At 33.1% G+C, this 19,428-nt stretch overlaps 2 protein-coding genes across 3 annotated transcripts; one reads left to right on the top strand and one right to left on the bottom strand.

Moving 5' to 3' along the window:
• Window positions 1–3,311: 3,311 nt before the first annotated feature.
• On the bottom strand, window positions 3,312–4,436 carry LOC110723458. The gene is made up of 2 exons (XM_021902816.1): window positions 3,631–4,436; window positions 3,312–3,539 (listed from the first exon to the last, which is right to left on the bottom strand). Exons 1-2 carry the CDS (start codon window positions 4,387–4,389, stop codon window positions 3,312–3,314), a joined length of 987 nt encoding a protein of 328 aa, XP_021758508.1. The 5' UTR covers window positions 4,390–4,436.
• Window positions 4,437–11,667: 7,231 nt separating this feature from the next.
• On the top strand, window positions 11,668–19,225 carry LOC110723406 (plant cysteine oxidase 2-like). 2 transcript variants are annotated; one of them, XM_021902762.1, is made up of 5 exons: window positions 11,668–12,330; window positions 14,696–14,820; window positions 14,912–15,062; window positions 15,480–15,695; window positions 18,529–19,225. In XM_021902762.1, the coding sequence occupies exons 1-5, from the start codon at window positions 12,117–12,119 to the stop codon at window positions 18,651–18,653; spliced, it is 831 nt and encodes a 276-aa protein (XP_021758454.1). In that variant the 5' UTR covers window positions 11,668–12,116; the 3' UTR covers window positions 18,654–19,225. The 2 variants fall into 2 exon arrangements, with proteins under 2 accessions (XP_021758454.1, XP_021758455.1); XM_021902763.1 differs by having other exon boundaries at window positions 11,670–12,330; window positions 18,532–19,225.
• Window positions 19,226–19,428: the final 203 nt, after the last annotated feature.

The raw sequence follows: 19,428 nt of genomic DNA, 5'->3' as shown, positions 1-19,428 counted from the left end.
TTTATATTTTACAATAATCAGAAATACAAATCATTAAAATTGTGTATTGGAAAATATGAAAAATAGAAATGCGTTAACTAAAAAAAATTGAAGGTAGTACTTTACTCCTTAATTTGGGGCCCCTTATTCATTTGGGCCCGGGGGGTCGCCCCACAAAACACTTCCCAAGGTTGGTCCAAAATTTAAAAATTCCTTCGACCTCTCTTTCTCTTCCTACTTGATCCCCCCACCCCTCTTTCCATCTCCCCCGCTTTGCCCCTTTTTTTTCTTTGCTTCTCCCAAACATAACTCCACCCCACCCGGCTTTCATGCCACCTGTCCCAAAAGCCTAAATAAGTGAGCATTATAAAGTAGAGGTGAATGTTTGGTTTGCGATGTGGTTTATAGTCTAAATCAAAACCAAATCATATTATTTCGGTTTGAGATTTTTCATACCACATCACACCATATTGTTATTCGGTCAAAGTAAACCACACTGTTTTTAATTCGATTTTCTTAAAAAAAAATCCAAACCATACCGCAACTTTTGAGACCTAGTGTTTTGAGATTTAATTTGTAACTTTTTTTGAGCGAAATTCGCGATCACTTGTTTTTTACCTATATAGTAGAGATATAGATCTGATTTGGGTCATAATTTAGATATGAGCCTATTCAGTTTGGTTTTCGAATTTTAAAACCTTAAAAATCGAAAAAAACCGTAATTTTTCTATTTCTCAAACTACACCGAACTATATTTAAAAATATGGAACTACATTACTAATTTTATTTGGTTTGCGGTTCGGTATAGTTTTAATATGTATTAGTTTTACCTCTATTGTAAAGTTATATGTCATACTATTTATTGCAATACTCATATAAATATTTATTTCTTATTAATATGTCCCTTCAATTATTATACAAAGAAACATTTATTTCTTATTGATATGTCCCTTCAAGTAATGTACAAATGCACTGTTGTTAAAACTTGTCATCAATGGCTCACCCTACCGGCCCAATTTGTCCCGCCTGAAAAATGCGGTTTTGGGCAAGCATAAATTGTATTTTTAGTTCAAAACACTAGCTGAGCCTGATTTGAAAAAGCCCAAAATGACTATGGCTCGATAAGCCTATTTTGTGGGTTTAGGCACAAAATTTTATACCTTGGCCTACCCCGACCTAATTTTGATCACCTCTAAATATAGATTAATCCTTAGGGGAAAATTGAAAAAAACACGCGAAATAATAATTTGTATATACTATAATAGTAGTTAAAAAGGAGAGATCATAATTCATATTCATATGCTGAATCACATAATACTTCTAAGATACACATTATTGTCACATTTAAAGCCCTGTTTTATAAGATTTGATAAAAGTAATTAAAATAGTAACTTACCTTATATATATTAAGTTTGTTTCACACTCAACATGGGGCTCTAATAATCACCTTTTGTAGTTTATGTTTGTGCCCTCTATTTAGGTCGGTCTTACATCCTGAAAAGTCAAGTGAGAAGAAGGCTATGAGCTGGCTTTACAATGTTAGTTGAGGGTGTTTTGTTGTGACGAAGGTGGTTTGAGGTTGTTTTAATTATGATAGACTTTCAATAATGTAATTTTATTTTTTTTAGGTGGGACGTTACGTTATTCTTATGAATGACTGAAGAGCTTGTTGTAAAATGCTTAAGTTTTAGGGTTTGAGCTATACTCATAGACAATCATACAAGGAGTGACAAAAGAAATGAAGAAAGTTCAAGTTTAAAAATAGCGAGATAGACACAATCTTCATTAGTTGTTATCCAGAGAGTTATGGCTGGTTTTGGAATTTTGTTAATGGGTAACGTATTGGATAATGAATAAGTTAATATAGATAATAAAATGATAAAATTATAAAATAACACCTGTTAAAAGACCTAATTTTGTTTTTAACACCTTAAGATTTCGAAGTTTAATTATAACACCTGTTAAAAAATAAAAATTTTGCTTTCACCACCTAAATTGGAACAACGTTAGAGGATCTGTTAGCTGGGCCCACAATAACGGCTATTTTTTCCAAACTGCTTTATATAGTTACGACATCCTTCACTAATGTAGAATTGTTGAGCTGATTACACAAAATTGCTTCACATTTTGCGAATTCGACTAACAAATTGGCGAAATTGTTTGATTTTACCATCATTGTTTGGGGGACGTAGATATCAAATCAGATAATTGCGTCAATAGCACTTTAGAAACCCTAATTTATCTTTCAAAAATAAGGCGTAAATTAATCTATATGTTGTTGACTTAAATGCATAATTCAGGTCGCATCTGGCAATAGTCATGTAATTCGTAAATAGTTAGGGTTCATTGTGTGTTAATTGTGCTGTAATTTGCGAGAAAATGAAATTAGGGTTCATTGTAGAAATAATTTGGGGGTTTTGATTTGTAGGAGTGATTGTTTAATTCCCTTGGTTCAATTGTATTTTTTTCATAGTACGAATGGTTTTGCTTATTATGGATGGCAAATTGGTGCAGGAAATGTCTTCTACAAGTTTCTCACCTTCAAAGGAGAAGAAGTGAAAATGTGGTGTTCCCTTTGCAAAGCTTACCAGTTGGACAAGGGAGAACCCTGGTCGTAAGTTCAGAACATGCAAGTTCTACGATCCTGTAACTGAGAGCAGAGGTTGTAAAGCATTTGAATGGGTGGATGAACAAGATGGGACAGCCTGGCAAACAGAGGTGATCAACAATTTGTTGTTAGATAAGAAACTATTGAAGGGGGAAATTAGTGATTACAAGAGGGAAGTTGATGATCTTGGTGGACAGTTGAGGTGTTTGCTGAATGAAGTGGACAGGCTGAAAATGAAATGCAAGGCTTTAAACTCTGACAGGAACAAGATGAACAGAGAGATGCATGGAAGGAATGCTAGATCAGATCACTTTGTTCTTAGTCTTGCTGTTGGGATTAGTTTGGTCATATTAGTGATCCTTCTTATTAGGGGGTTTGTAATGCATTAAGTATAACTTGTAATGCTAGTAATTGCATGAAACAGTAATATGGTAATGTAATGATTTATAAGTGGCAGTGAACCACTATTGCAAGCAAACTAATGTACACAATTATGAAAGCAATGAATTAAGTAAGTACCTAAGTAGTTGATATTGCATTTAAGTTGTTGATCAAATTTGTTGTTGCAGTGCCTAACAAAATTGGCTGGTAAAGCCTTAAAGCAAAGTATTAATTTAACAAAACAGGATCCTTGTCCTAAACCCAAAAGTAAAGCTACAAATATTGCAACTGATTGTTCAGAAAATACAACCAACAACTAAAGTTCAGAAAAACAATTCAAACATCATTGTGTCAGCCCTCCTTGTCTGGAAGTCAGCAGCTTAACCCTCCTTGTCTGCACTCCAGTAGCATTGGGTTCAGGTTGGCTGGAAGAGGGGGTGGTGTGATGCTTGGCTTGTGGCTGCCCTTGTTGACTGTGTGAACCTTTCCTCTTACTCAATGGTTCACAGCCAGGTTGCTCTTGGGGAAAAGTCCTATTCCCAATGCTGTTTGGACCAGCCCCTATTGCACTCTGTTTATTAAACACAAATACCAATAAACAAGTATCAACATCTAATTTCATCACAAATTTTAAAAGAAAAGTTACAAATCCAACAGCATACCTTCTTAGCAGCTTTGATCTCCCTCTTCTTCCTTTGCTCAACTACCCAAGGTGAATTTAAAGGAGGCCTTCCTACAGTTCTCTGCTCAGTTGGTTCAGGTTCATGTGGGCCCTTGCAAGTCTTGGGATAGTGGCCAAATCCACCACAAATCCTACACTGACTTTTCCTCCTCTTTCTTCCCTGCTCCCCTCCTGTTGCAGATGTTCCCTCCCCAGGTTCCAGCTTCCTCTTCTTCTGTTTAGGTCTTCCAGGCTGCTGTTTGAATGGTGGTGGACGAGGCTCTCTCATGTTCACTCTCTCCCAATGCTTTGGGCCTGGCATAGGTTGAATTGCAGGCTCATATGCTGCTCTGTAAGTGTCCATAGTGTAATAGGGGTGGACAAACTGCTCAGCATCAACCCTCTGATCCATTATGCATGCAAATGCATGAATACATGGGATGCCTGTTAATTTCCAGTGATTGCAGGAACAAGACCAATTTGGCAAGTCAACTAGAACCTGGTCATCATTCAGCTGCACTTCATAAGTGTCATCCCTGGCAGCTTCAATTATGCAATTCCTAGCCACATAGCTCATCCTCTGAAATAGCTTATGCACATATGGAGTGATGTTGGTTGTGATTTCCTTGGAGTCCTCCCACTTCTCATTATTTCTCCTCATCATGTACCTCCTCATCCATTCCATTTGGGTGAGGATAGGTTTGTCTCTTGCATCTCTGATAACAGAGTTGAAAGTCTCACACATGTTGTTTAGTAACATGTTGGACCTGCAACTGTCACTGAATGCATGTCTGCACCAGTGATGAGTGGGGATTTTCTCCAAATAATTGTAAGCATCCTCATCAAGCTCCCTAATCTGTTGCATGGCTATCTGAAACTCAACCTACAATCACAACAGGAACATTATCATGAAAGAATAACATACACAACTGTTGTTGCTCTTATTTTGCTTTTATACACAACAGGAACATTATTACATGAAGTAGGTACATGAACAGGAACAATATCATGCATTTACTTATTCAAAATAATTTAAGGTCACCTAGAGACTTACAAATGTTGTTGCTCTTGCAGCACTCCAAAAGAGCTCTTTGAAAACTGATCCAGTGAACTTCAACTTGAAATTTGCCCAAATGTGCCTAACACAGAACCTAGTCTCTGCATTAGGCACAACTTCAGACAGAGCTTCAACCAGTCCTTGTTTAACATCATCAACAATTACTTGTCACACTTCAAACAATAAAGAACAGGACAAAAAATAAGACTACAATAATCAAAACAATATTACCTTCTGCATGTCTGACATGAAGGTGAAGCCTACCCCATCTGCACTTCCAATGCATTGCATCAAGGATTCCAGAAACCAGACCCAAGTCTCCATGTTTCCAACCTCACAAGTTTCCCAAGAAATGGGGTAAATGCTGTTGTTCCCATCCTTGGAGACTGCAACTAAAATCTGGCCTGGATAAGCTCCTTTCAAGTGGCAGCCATCCACCCCTATAATTGGCCTACAACCCTTCAAGAACCCATTCTTCAAAGGCCTTAAACAAATAAACATCCTCATAAACAAGGGAGGCTCAGGCTTTTCAATGCCATCAATCACAACATTACAACCACACCCAGGGTTGTATTTCATTACAGCCTTCCCATAATCCCATACCCTAGCATATTGCTCTCTTGCTGAACCAAAAATGATCAACTTAGCTCTACATCTTGCCATCCAAGCCCTGTAGTAGGTCACTTCTACCCCCAAGTCATGAAGCACCCTATCCTTGATTTTCTTAACCTTCCATGATGGGTTAGTTCTGAACTCCTCAAGATACCTCTCAGCAATGAACTCTGCTGTGACCTTCTTGTTCTCCCTGCTTCTCACACATTTATGCTCCAACTTCATGGTTTTTATTTGCCAAGTCTGTTGTCTTTTTAACTTAGTAGCATGGATCTTGAAACTACACTTCACTCCACCCCTGCATATACACAAAGGCATCCTACTTGTCTTAGTGTCAAACTTGCACCCACACCTATTCCTACACTGAATAGTAATCCTAGTACTATCATTGTGTAAAAAATAGTACTCATACCTATTCTGTATGGCATGCACTCTTAAAGCTTTCCTCAACACTGTAGCACTGCTAAACCTAAGCCTATGAACAAGTACAATAGGCTTTGAGAAGTCAGATTTGTCATTAAACCATGGACTTTTGTCCTCTTCATGAGATGAACCATCCAAGCTCCTTAGGTCATCTGATTCTCCCTCAATTTCTTCTTGTAGTTGTACCTCATTCACATCCAAGTTATCTGTCAACCTTGCCTTTGGATCCTTGGAAACCCCCTCATCATGTACATCAAACTGCTTCCCAAGACTTCTTGTTACCTTAGCTAAAATTTCTTCAGAATTCTGCACAAACCACCTCTCATCCCCACTGTCATACTCCTCCTCTCCAGGCTCCCAAGTTATGTCAATCTCACTCCCATCACTTGAAGAAAACTCATCTTCCCTCTCAGTCTCACTGCCCTCACTACTATCCTCAAAAATCAATCCTTTGCCTACAGATTTTTTTTTCCCTTTCCCTTATCCAACACCTTCACACTGCCAGAACCCCTTTCAAGCTTAGCTTTACCCTTTTGTTTCCCCTTACTCAACAACTTCCCTCTACCAGGAACCCCCTTAATCTCAGCAGAAACCCCTTCAACCCTTTCTATCCCCTGTCTAGATCTAGGTTTAGGAGATTCTTCACCCTCCCTCACCTTAGGCTCATTTTTGTTAATTCTTGGGCTCTTCCTAACTACAGCAGGCTTACCTGAACTTTCCCCTTTCTCTCAGCCTTTACTGGAGTGGACTGGGCCTGGATCTCATGTATGGGCCTTAATGTTTCATTAGCAGTCACAAATACTTCAACATACCCTTCCCCATTCACTGTCTCCAGCAGCCCCTTCACTTCCTCTTCATTTACTAACTCCCTTCTCCCTGTGTTAAAGGTCCTACCTCTTTCTTTATACCAAAGTCTGTAGTTAGGTGGGACATGGACATTAAAGTTCACAAACCCATGCACAGCAGCTACCCTCAAATAATGCAAATCTATCTTATCCACTACCACATCCCTCCTCCAATAACATAACCCACCACACCAACAAAGCAAATGCTTTGATTTTGACACTTGTTTAGTAACAAAAGCACCCCCTACTCTAAATACTATATCAATTAATCCATCTTCGTTGTCGGCCATTTTTCTACCTAATAAACAAATGCAAAGCAAATCAATAAAACCCAACATAGCTAACCCCATTACACAGTCAACCGCAATACTTTAATCAACAAAATCAAACATATTTAAACCAACACAATGACAAACCAGTCAACAGTCAACAAAATCAATGATTTAAACTAAATAATTCACACATTACACCAAATCATACTTAATTTAATCAAATTCAACTTTAATTACAAATTACCCCATTTTACTGTTCTTAGGGTTCCTAATTTTTTTTTCCCAAATTACCCTACTGCACCCACACAAATGGCATAATGCAGCACACAGTACTTGTTGAAAACTACTTTAAAGGGTTCGAAAGGTACCTGTATTGGAATCTTACTCCTGTTGCTGTCAGAATCCACGAAAAAGTCCCAGCTTTTTGGATGTTCGAAATGGCTGACGGAATCTCGCTGACTTGTTTCGCTCCAATATTGACACCTCCTCTTCCAACTCAATTTCTCAATCACAACAATCAGTATAGGGTTTGAATGTTCGCAGTAATTTTGGTTGTTCAAGATTTGCAGACGAAATTCAATGAAGCAAAATTAGTTGGGTGGTAATAAATGACAGAGAAGATAAATTCGAATTGAAGGGGATGGAATTTGGAGGGTAAACGACTATGTGGGCCCCACCAAAAAATTCCGTCACAGTTTCTGTTATCTGGTGGTGAAAGCAAAATTTTTATTTTTTAACAGGTGTTATAATTAAACTTCGAAATCTTAAGGTGTTAAAAACAAAATTAGGTCTTTTAACAGGTGTTATTTTCTAATTTAGCCTAAAAACGAAATGGAGAAATAAATTGCTTGTATGGACCTGTGTACATTAGTGTTAGGGCATGTTCTGATTGACTGAATTGAACAGAACAGAACTGAATATTTTATGAGATAAGGAAATTAAGATCTGAACTGAATTGAACTCATTGGAGCTGAAATAAACTAAACAGAACTGAATTGAAAATAATCTGAAGAGAATAGACCCTTATTCTACACCGAAATCCTATCACGTGATCCTTAACCTAAAAAAGGCATCTTCTTTATTTCTCCTCTAAATAAGATCTTCATTTACTTCTCATTCTTTCTTTCTCTAGTAAGGCCCTGTTCACCTTAATTTTGCTGAATTGAAATTATTTTTACTGAACTGAACTTAATTTAACTGAACTGAAATTATTTTTACTGAACAGGAATTATTTTTACTGATTTTCTATTATAATTCTTCTTTAAGAAAACTAAATTTTACTGAACTGAACTTATTTTTACTGAACTGAAATTATTTTTACTAAACTGAAATTAATTTTACTGAACTGGACTTATTTTTATTGAACTGAAATTATTTTTACTTTAAGGTGAAGAGATCAGGGCCTAAATCTGAAATTTTGAGCTAAAAAAAATGCATTCGTTTATATCAATTTCATCATCATTTTAGTTTTTGTTTTTTGACTTTTTCACGATTGCTTCATTTATTTCTTTGCATTCATAATAATTTTTGTGAGATAATTGCTTAACTATAATATTATAAAATATAAGTGGGTACTTGGGGAATTCAAAAATTTTAGGTAAACATAATAGAGTTAATAATAATATAATTTATTAAAATTATAAGAAAAATATTATTGGGTTTGAGTGAGGATCATGATTGGAGATTGATATAATATTAAAATGTACTTCAATTCCTTCGTATTTTTAATTTCTTAACTTTGACTTTTTACACCATTTACATATTCCACTTTAATTAACATTAATAACTTTTTTATACTTCTCCCATTCCATAATAGTTGGCATACACTTTGACCATTTTCATTATTTATTTACTTAATTTGGCTATAGTTTTTTACTACTCCATCTGTCCCTTAATTAGATGTCTATTTTCCTTGTTTAGGATTTTAAAATTAGATGCCTATATTCTTTTTTAGTAAGTGATTTGTTTACCAAATTATCCTTATTCTCCAAATTTATTTTCCAAAATGTCCCCACAATATTCCCCAAATAAGTATGATGTGGCACTATTTTTTTTACTGCTTTTGGCATTTAATGGTTGCACAAATATATTTTATTCTCTCTCCTCCTCATTCCCCATTTGAACAATTGCAATCCATATGCAGCATATTAAATGAATTTGATTGGTCCATTTATTTTTCATAAACAAATATCATTGGTCTTTTTTTTCGTAAAGGATTGTTGACATGTGCAAGCATTTAATTTCATTCTGTTTTATTTTATTCAAATTAACAATAATAAATGGCTTTTTATTCCCTTTGTACTTCTCAATCATGGGTTTTAAGAGTATCCACAATGGTTATGCATAAGTACCTGCTAGCAATTATAGCTACATGCTAGCCATTGTGGAGCTACAACCTCTTGTAGCTAACCCAAATTACATAGCTCTAAAGAGCTATGTAGTTCACTCCACCCAATGTTATAATATTTATTTGTTTAATATATTTTATGTATTTCTTTCTTTGTTTATTTATTTATTATTTATTTATGTTTCCTCCGTTCTGTAATACTTGGGATGTTGGGGTGGACATGTAGTTTAAGAAAACTACAAGTGGGTCCATTCAAAATATTTGTTTATTGTATAAACTATTCTCTTTTGTATTTTTATAGTGTAAGAAAACAACAAAGTAGGGTGAGAGTGGGGTAGGTGATGAGAGAGAAAATGTGGGTTTTTTTTTTAATTAGGGGTCTTATTCTATTTGTAGTAATGTTTCAAGAATTGTACGACGGAGGTAAATGGAAACTGTGTCAAGTATTATGGGATGGAGGGAGTATAAAAGAATGTGGCTTACTATTGTAAAGGTTGTAGCTTAAATCATGTAGCTTGGAGATTTATGATGTGACAACCCAAAACTACATGTACATGTAGCTAGCCATTGTGGATGCTCTTAGGATATTTCAAGTTCCTTAATTCCCGTGTAATTAAAGGATGGAGGGAATAACATGCATGTTATAAATAAATGTTATCATGAAAAATGTTGTTGGATAAGTATTACTATTGATTTTATAATATCGACGTTTTTATAAATTTTAATTATCATATACTTGTAATTACATATATTTGAATGGAATTACTTATATTTAGGGATGTCAAACTTGATACCTTTATTAATGGAATAGTAGAAGTAGTAAGAAAAATATGGTCATATGGGTATTTGTTAGAACTATCTTAATGTAACTTTTAAATATGAACTTTTTAGGTCTATTATGTTCATCTTATTTTTACTTATTTTAGGTCTAATAAGTTCAAATAAATTCAGTTAAGTTTAGGAAAAATAAGTTCAGATAAGTTTAATTTAAAATAAATTCTGATAGATAAGGGTTGCCCAAGTTCAAATAACAACTAAAATAAGTTTTAATAAGATAAGATTAGTTTAATAAAGTTAAGGTAAGTTTAGGTAAGTTCAAATAAGTTAAGTTAAGTTAAGTTCATATAAGTGAAAATCAGGTGAATCGAACGCACCCTTATACTCCCCGTCCCTTTATATTTGTTTTGTTTTTCTTTTTAGCCAGTCTCTTTAAGTTTTCTGCATGTTAGTTTTCTAGGGATCACACTTTTACCCTCACAACTAGTACATTAGTCTCACCACTTTTCTCTTTCATAAACTTTTTCAGCTAAAATTTAAAGTAAGTTCACTTATAAGGGCAAAAAAATAAGGGATGGAGGGATTTTTTTTATAAGAAAGATGGAGGGAGTATTTCAAATTTATGAATAAGGATGATTTTGTGGTTGAAGTTTGAAAGTGGCAAACATAACTTTTTTTTTTTAAATGAATGGTTAAGATTTAATAATTTTTGAATTATATTTTAGTGTTAGTATTAATTGAAATCAATTTAATTATTTCTTGACAAATAATTTAATTTATTTTATTTTTCTGATCTATAATTTTATTAATAATAAAAAAATGAATTTCATAAATTAATTTGGAAATTAATCAAATATAATAGTTAACTTTGAAAATTTTGAAATGAACTTCCTAAAATAAGGAAAATGAATTATAAGTAATTTTAGCATTTAAAAATTATTTAATTCATTAAATCACAACGTCCAATTTTAAAAATTAAAGATATTATTTTTCAATATTCTGCATTGGTATAAGTACCAAAATTCTACATTGACATCTATGGTCAATCAAATAAAAACATTTAAATAAAAAAGAAATTTTATTAGTTCGAGAAAACTTTTATCTCATGCAACACTTATAAAAAATAATTATATCATTAATTAGTACTCCGTTTTTTTATTTCAGGTACGTATGTCAATATAAAATTTTGACCAACAATATCTTTTATTATTAATAAATAAAACTTATAACAATTGAACGTTATTAACTATTCATTGAGATGATGCCAACAAGTATTAATTAAAAATTAAACTATAGCTTTCTTATGTATAAATCACTAATACCTACGAGTCAAAGTGGTTTATATGAATAATGCAAAATATTAATACTTTTCATTTTTTTTAAAAAAAAATATTGAGTACTCCGTATTAAATAATTTGACATGATTTTTTCAAAAATATGGTAAAGAGAAGAATTTTAATCTACCCTAATTTAGAAGTAAAAAAAACCTTAAAATGCATTAATGTCAGAGATAATAGTGTCCAAGTGAATAGTATAGATAGATGAGAAAACAACCAACACAAGGGGTAGAACATTAAGAAAATTCAAACCCCATGATGTAACTCCTCTTTATGAAGGTAATATTTTGGAATTTAAAGTAGTATTTCTAAATTATTTTTACTTCCTTAATAGTGTAAGAAAATCCAAAATCAATACTAATAAAGAGGTCAAGATTATTTCCAATTTAATAAAAAAATCTGGTATTAAAACAGTCCACTGGAAAAATTGAATAGCCCATGGTTTTCTCTCTCCTAAAAAAACCAACTGTTATTGTTATCCATCCTAAAAAATCACCCCTTTTTATACTCTTTCTTCTTCCTCAATTTCTCCTTCTTACGGTGTCAACAACTTTGTTCTTAAATTTCACATCAAAAATTTTCTTTTTTTTTACTTTTTTTTTTGTACTTGATCTTCCTCATTTTTTGGCAACTTACAAACTAGTACAAAAATAAATAAATAAATAAAACAACCATTTTTAATTTTTTTTCTTGGGATTTTCATAACACCATTTTTTTTTAAAAAAATGAGTTAATTTATTGGTAGCCCAGATTAAAATTTTGGGTTTTAAAGAAAATTTTAAATCACCCATTTGGTGGATTTATTGAAATTATTTTCATGGGAATTGAGCCTGATTATAGTGACAAAATAGCAACAGATATCGAAAAAACGACCACTAGTAAGAGCAAGTCATCCCGGAAGAACCAACGGCGGAATCGTAAAATGGCGGCGGTTCAGACGTTGTTTAACGTCTGTAAGGAGGTGTTTGCCGATGGTGGTGTCGGGTTTATCCCCCGTCCCGATGACGTCGAACGGTTGTGCTCTATTTTGAGTATGTTTTGTTGAATTGTTCTTTTTTTTTTTTGGCAAATAGAGTATGAATTTATTATATTTTGGGAATTGAGATCTATTTTTAATGTAGAGTTATCTATTTCTAATAGTTCTTATTGTTTCAACTTGTTGTGTAAAATTGTCGCAGTCAAATCAAAACAGTTAAACAGAAAGAACTTTTAAAAATAGTTTAGTTTTACCTATATAAATGCAGTAGTGTTTTTTTTTAAATTGAACAACTTAATTCAGCAATGTTGGTGTGTTGGCAACGTCATTTTATTTAGCTATGTTGGTGTGTTGGTCATCTTAATTCAGCAATGTTAGTGTGTTGGTATATTTATATATATGAGGTTGATTGTTGGAGAAATGCAAGTAAATGTTTTTTTGCTTAGGTTTTAAATAGATTAAAAAAAGAATTTTATCATTTCGATGAATTTTAATAGAAGATCCTGTTATACTGAGTTTGACTTTGATTCCTTATTGTATGCCATTTTTGGAAATTTGGATTTTTATAAGCCTTTTGGGTAAAAAAAGAAAAGCCATGAGAAGGTACTTTCTTTTGTGTCTAAACAGCAGTGCTTCCATAACATCTGAACGATTCATTTGATGTTGTCCCCAGTCATATTGCATGATACTATTTATTTAAGATTTATTACCGATGATAGATGTTAACTAATTTAGCTGGTCATTTCCGTCTTACCCATTTTACATCATTGACTTTTGTGACTCTTTTTACCCCCGACAAATGATTTTAGCATTTTGAGAAAGATGATTGGTCTTACAATAATCAATTTATAGTAGTTACTCATTGTGTGACTCTTCATAATACCCCATATTTGTGTTATTTCTATCATCTTCTCATCACTTAGTACTAGTAGTGGCACAGTAGGAATGCTACTATAGTAACTACAGTAACTTCTAAGTAAAGAATGGAGTATATTTTTAAATTCAATATGGGAGGTTTCAAATTTTTTATTGGTACTCGTGCTGTCTTATTTGAATTGTTTCATAGTTAATAATTTACTAAGGTGTATGAAAATTCTATAAACTATATGTAACTTGTTGACCGATGCCTTTTTAATAAAATACTTTTATGGGATTATTATATAGTTGAGCGCAAAATAATAATGCAACTAGCTATAGTTGTGATGCTTAAAAAAGTCATGTGTGAATTGCATAAATAAAATAAGTGAACATTTCTAATGCAACTTGGTATATGTCAAATTTTCATGTATAGTTTGCTTATGTATTTATGTATTTATTAATTCTTCTTTTCTACCATGTTTCTTTCTGCTGTTAAAAGATCATATTCTTTTTATGCTCACAAACAGTGTTAGGATATACATTAATTGAAAGCAATCCCTATTTTTTTCACTTTGTTGATAGTTTCCATTTATATTAGTGTTATTAATTAGAATATGGTATGTTTGCTACAGGGGAACAGGTTAATGTAATTCACTTCTACTTTCCAAGTTACTCCATACAAAACTTGTCTAAAAACGCACTAGTGTACCATGATTCAGATGCACACGTTCTGAACTATGCTTTCTTACACCCACCCACTTTTTCTCATTTAATTGTCTTCCGTATCCACCTTTTTTCTTACACGCACCACCACAAAAATATTCTTTTTCCAATTGTGTTAATTTGCGTGCAAATAGTTAGTGTCGGAAACTTTAAAGAGCCAAGGTAGTACATATTATTAAATGCTCGGTTAAATTACATATTGATACGTGAAAATTACTATATTTACATTGCATTTTTCTTCTATTCTAGATCCTTCTGAATCTATCTTAGCATATTGCTTCCTGTTCTAAAAATTTTACACGTGCTGTGTAGAGGTGTCAATTCGAGTGTATAGGTTGAGTTTGGTAAAGTTGGGCTGGGCTAGGTTTATTTTGAATTTGAGTCATGCTCAATTTTTGAGCCAAACCGAAATCCGAATTTGTTTATTTTTTTCCTTCTGAGTCGGGTCAGATCGGTGTTGGCCACCTTACTGCTGTTTTGAACATCCTAATGAATCTTATCTTCGTAAAGTTGGGGTTGGATTTTTTCTGAATAGCTTAAGCCTCATGGAAAACATAGTTGTTCTTTTGCGTGGCCTTATTGTGTGTTTAAATATGGATGCATGTATGTTTTCTTGCTGATGGTGGTTGTATTGTAGAATAATCTTATTCTTCACTACTTAAGTTTTTATTCCATGACCTTTCTTGAGTTTGTTCTTGAAGCAAGAACATCTTTCTACTTTTAAAAAAAAAAAAAAAATTTTAGTGCAATAAGTCAAGGGTTTTTCAGTCATATATTAGTATTAAACTCTATAGTAGAATTCCTTGAGAATCTCACTATTAAATGATTTGTGTCTACAGATATCTTGACACAAAATGATGTTGGATTAAGCCCAGAATTGCCATACTTTAGATCCATTAGGATTGGGAATAGTCGAGCTCCTATCATAACTTACCTGCACCTATATGAATGTGACAAGTTTTCGGTATGGTTCGTTGTACTCATTGTATCGATCTATCTTTAGATTCTTTAATAAAGTGGTGCAATTAGTTTGATTAATTGTTTTAATATTGTAGATTGGAATATTTTGCTTGCCGCCGTCAGGTGTATTGCCCCTTCATAACCATCCAGGAATGACTGTTTTCAGCAAACTTCTCTTTGGGACCATGCATATCAAATCATATGATTGGGTAAAAGGCGATCCTTACACCACCACTGTTTCAGACGGTAAGATTTTCTTTAAAGTAGTGCTTTATATACACTAGCACTACTCTTGTCACTTGCATTTTGCCTTTAGGAAATATCAGCTTTTCAGCCCGCCTTCAAAAAAGTTCAAAGTCATAGTTCAAAGAACGGTGTACAACTGTTAGAACACACACACCAAGTTCAATTGTAGTTCATGTACATCAGATATAGTATATATGCTCTCTTTATTCTAGTTCCTCATTTGTCATAAACTCATAATCATGATTTTAGAGATTTAATTGTTTTTAAAATGTTTATTTCTCTTTTTTGCTGATCCCAATATGTCACAAAATTATATGTTTTCTCCCTATTCATTTATTTATATAAGAATAATAGCATGTTGTTTTTATCTTTGACAAACTAAGGGTTGATGAACTCATTTGATATGATGGTTGACAGATGCTCCTTCGGCTAGGTTGGCAAAGCTTACTGTTAATGAAGATTTTGTTGCCCCTTGCAACACTTCTATCCTCTATCCAGTAGCAGGTGGGAATATGCATTGTTTTACAGCTATGACAGCATGTGCAGTTCTTGATGTTCTGGGCCCTCCATACTCTGATCCTGATGGTCGGCACTGTACATACTATAAGGAATATCCTTTCGATCATTTATCAGGTACCTGCTTTGTGGTTATACTGTCACCACTATGAAATGGTAAAAATATCTTAAAAATATGCGATATTTAAGCTGAATTGGGTCTTTGAAATGGAGAAGTACTGAATCATTTGTTATGTTTATTGTATGTTATGTAGTTAGCCATTTAATATTGTGTTGGATGGCTATTCTATTAACCATTTAGTCTTGTTAGTAGTGAAAAATCAATAGTATATATATTTCACCGGAAATTATAACGATTTTTTTAAAAAAAAAAATATTGATTGCATCACGACTGAAGTTGTAACAGAATTTATTGTTTGAATTGAATTGCCAAAATTATAGATTTTCTGCTAATGAAATCATAATCACATTCTTAATTACACTCCTCCGTTTTCTTGAGTTTCTACTCAGTAACTACGCAAACCTAGAAAAAGTGAAAATAGGGACCATGCATGGGTAAAGAGATAAAGAGTAGAGTTTTGTTAAATAAATTAGGCCCTACAAAGTGGGGATATGGTGATAACAAAATGAAAAAAATAGTTTTCATAAAGGAATGAACTAAAGCAAAGTGAATGGAACTTAGAAAAATGGATGAAAATGGAAAGTGAGAAGTTGGAAAAACCGAGGAAATATTATTTGATACTATGTAGTGTTTTAGTAGTTTGTGGAGAATTGTTTGGTGGGTATTTTAGAAGATGACCTTTGGCAGTCTTCAACCCTTTTTAACCACTAGTTTTTTTTTTTAACAAAGAACGTAAACATCCTTTATATTCAACATAGAAAATAATAATAGGAACAACCGATTTAGTTATTACTAATTAATACATCCCATTTAGTATTAATGTATTGTATTAATTATACTTTGTTTGATTATCATTATTTACTAGCTAAAAAAAACTACCAAAGTAGACGGAAGTGTAATTTAAATTTATTATCGTAACAATGATTAAAAATATACTTAAATAAGAATATAGCTTTTATCCCTACATAACAAGTGATTTAGGTGTTCGTGACCTAACAATTTTTACTGTTATAATATAAAAAAATAGCTATTCTGCTTGTAATGATGTTGTATGCGAGTAATTATTTTCATAGATCATTGTGAACAAACTGAAAACTTTTTTAGTCCATTTTATACAAAACATAACTTATTATTTTTTTTTTATATTTAATTTTAATGGTAAGAAGAATGTCTATCCTATAAGGGGCGATGTAAGAAAAATCCCTCCTAGAATGTACTTGATGAGATTAGATTCGACACCTGGCCTCACGCCTGAAAGTCAGGGAACTAGCCAACTACTCTAACCTCCTATCTCAAAATCTTCAAACTTGTGGTGTTAGATATTATGAAGTTTGAGATTTTATACTAAAACCAAATGGTGATAGCAAGAGTAATTCCTTAAGCTTTTAAGGTTATATTTTATCTGTTTTTCTGGTGTGAGACGAATCACATGTGGACAATAATGCGGATTTAACACTCCCCTTCACATTTGCCCACACGTGATCCCTTAGAATTAGAGCACGCTATAAGGCACACATTTATAATTCCCATTAGGGAATGAACATCTAATAAAAGTCCCTTAACCAGTGGCTTGATATTAACACCTAATTGTTAAAGAGCCTAGATACCATGCTTGGAATGAGTCAGCTAATAGTTTTATTTTCGGTCACACCCCTTATACAAAAGCCCTTTGGACACGGGATGCTGCATGGACCTTCTTTTGCCCAATGCTAAATATTTCTTTGTGGTAGTGGTCTAACCTTAAGGAAAATTAGAAGGTATTGTTCACTAGTTAGCAACACTATAGATACATTTGCTAATTTTTTTTGGTCAAAAAGTTATTGCTTATATTTTTATGGTAGTTAAGGCAATTGGAGAATGTTGATGTGGTGAGTGTAAAAGAAAAGAGGATAAAGTAAGAAAGAAACTAAAAGGTGGATTTATGTAAGAAAAATGATGAAGAAGCAAGTGAAAGTGAGTAGACTAGTGTAAATATTGTGGAGGTTAGGGAAGGTAAAATAGTAAAAGGAATTTATTAAAAATGGAATAAAGTGATTAAACTTCTAGTAATGGACAAATAAGGAAATTGTAAAGAATATCTAAATATTATGGGGATAATCGGATAAGAAAAGGTAAGGTAGTAAATGGGGATTATAAAAAATGGAATAAAGTAAAAGCGTTTAAGCACTTAGTAAAGTACTAATGAGGAAATTGTTGAGAACATCTAGTAACAGGAGGTAGTACTAGAAAAACCCGATCTTTTTCCTTTGGTGTTATGTTATTACTTTAGCAGGAGCTTGCTGTTTACCTTGTGCATCATGGTCATTTCCTATAAACGTACATGATCCAATGTGATTGTTGTGACTGTTACCACAGCTGCATGTGAAAATATTTCATGACAGAATCAAGAGTTTATGAAATAGGGTTATGCTGGTTAATGGGAATCTGAATTGTTAGAGCTTTCAACTCTAGTCTTCTTTTTTAATTGACTAACTAGTATCCCAAAATCAATTTCGTGGGTGATGAGATGAACAGTAAACTAAAATGTTCCTCTATATTTTGAATTAACTTTCTCACTCCTGAAATTTTAGCCATTTAGCTCATTAAATTAAGTAATAAATTCATTTACTTAATTTGCTATTTAGTGACCAAGAAGTTATTTGGAGTGTTTATTTTTTATAAAAGTTGTAAATGATTGTCCCCTTTAATTAAGTGCTAGTTTGCTTCATGTGTATGAGGGTTTGAAGTTTATTTGAGAAGCTGTTTCGATGCCTTAGGTTTTTTAAAAATAATTATTGCAATTTACTTTAATGGTAACATAATACAGCTTATCTAATTCATTTGTCACAGTAGATGGCCTATATGGGCTTGAACAGGAAAAGGATCGTCTTGCATGGCTTCAAGAGAGAGAGAAACCTCGCGGCTTGACAGTTTTTGGGGCGCCATATAGAGGTCCTAAGATTGTGGATGGTTGAGTCGAGTTGTTACTCTAGGCGTCTCTAGCACATTGCCCTTGCTGCAAAGTCATGATCCTTCAGAGCTTCAGTGCTTATTTTTTGTAAAAATTTAATTTTGATAGTTTTCATATGCAAATATTGTACCCTATGAAGTTTCTCCAAAGATCTTGTTAGGATTAAAGCCTTTTACATAAATAGGAGAAAATAGGAAATGAAAGAAATTAACAGGATGAAAGACAAGTAGATGAAGGATTGGGAGATAGAGTTTAAGAATAGAAATTTGAAAGGGACATATTTAGATTTAGCCAAAATTTTCAAGAGCGCGTTGAGGAACTTTAACCTTTGGAAGCCTTTGTTTTATTTTTATTTTGGGTGCGAAACCCTACTCAATTGAATTGTTTTAGTAATATGCGTTATAGTGTTTGTAAAAAAAAAAGCGTTATAATGATTATTAATTCTCTTTGCTAAGAGTGAGGGATAACTCAAATGATTAGAACTTCCCTCCAGGTTCTAAGAGATATTGGGATTGATTCTCACCCCACCCTTGTGGGCTTGTGGCTCTCTAAACACAAAAAAAAAAAAAAAAAAAATTCTCTTTGCTGCACCAAATTGTACATTTTGCATGAAATATGCACGTTGTACAGTGTACACAAGCTACCAAACAAGCTGTTAAATTGTTGGTACCTAGTGATTGGACTCCCGGATGACGAGTCCAGTTACACACAATATCTTTTCTATATATGCCATTTAAGGAATTAGAAGTGTGACATTTACAAAACCTAGGAAATAATCA

Source organism: Chenopodium quinoa, unplaced genomic scaffold (genome assembly GCF_001683475.1).
Source record: "Chenopodium quinoa cultivar QQ74 unplaced genomic scaffold, ASM168347v1, whole genome shotgun sequence".
Lineage (NCBI taxonomy): Eukaryota > Viridiplantae > Streptophyta > Magnoliopsida > Caryophyllales > Amaranthaceae > Chenopodium > Chenopodium quinoa.
The sequence above is the reverse complement of the archived record's forward strand: the minus strand, read 5'-3'. Positions and strand labels throughout refer to the sequence as shown.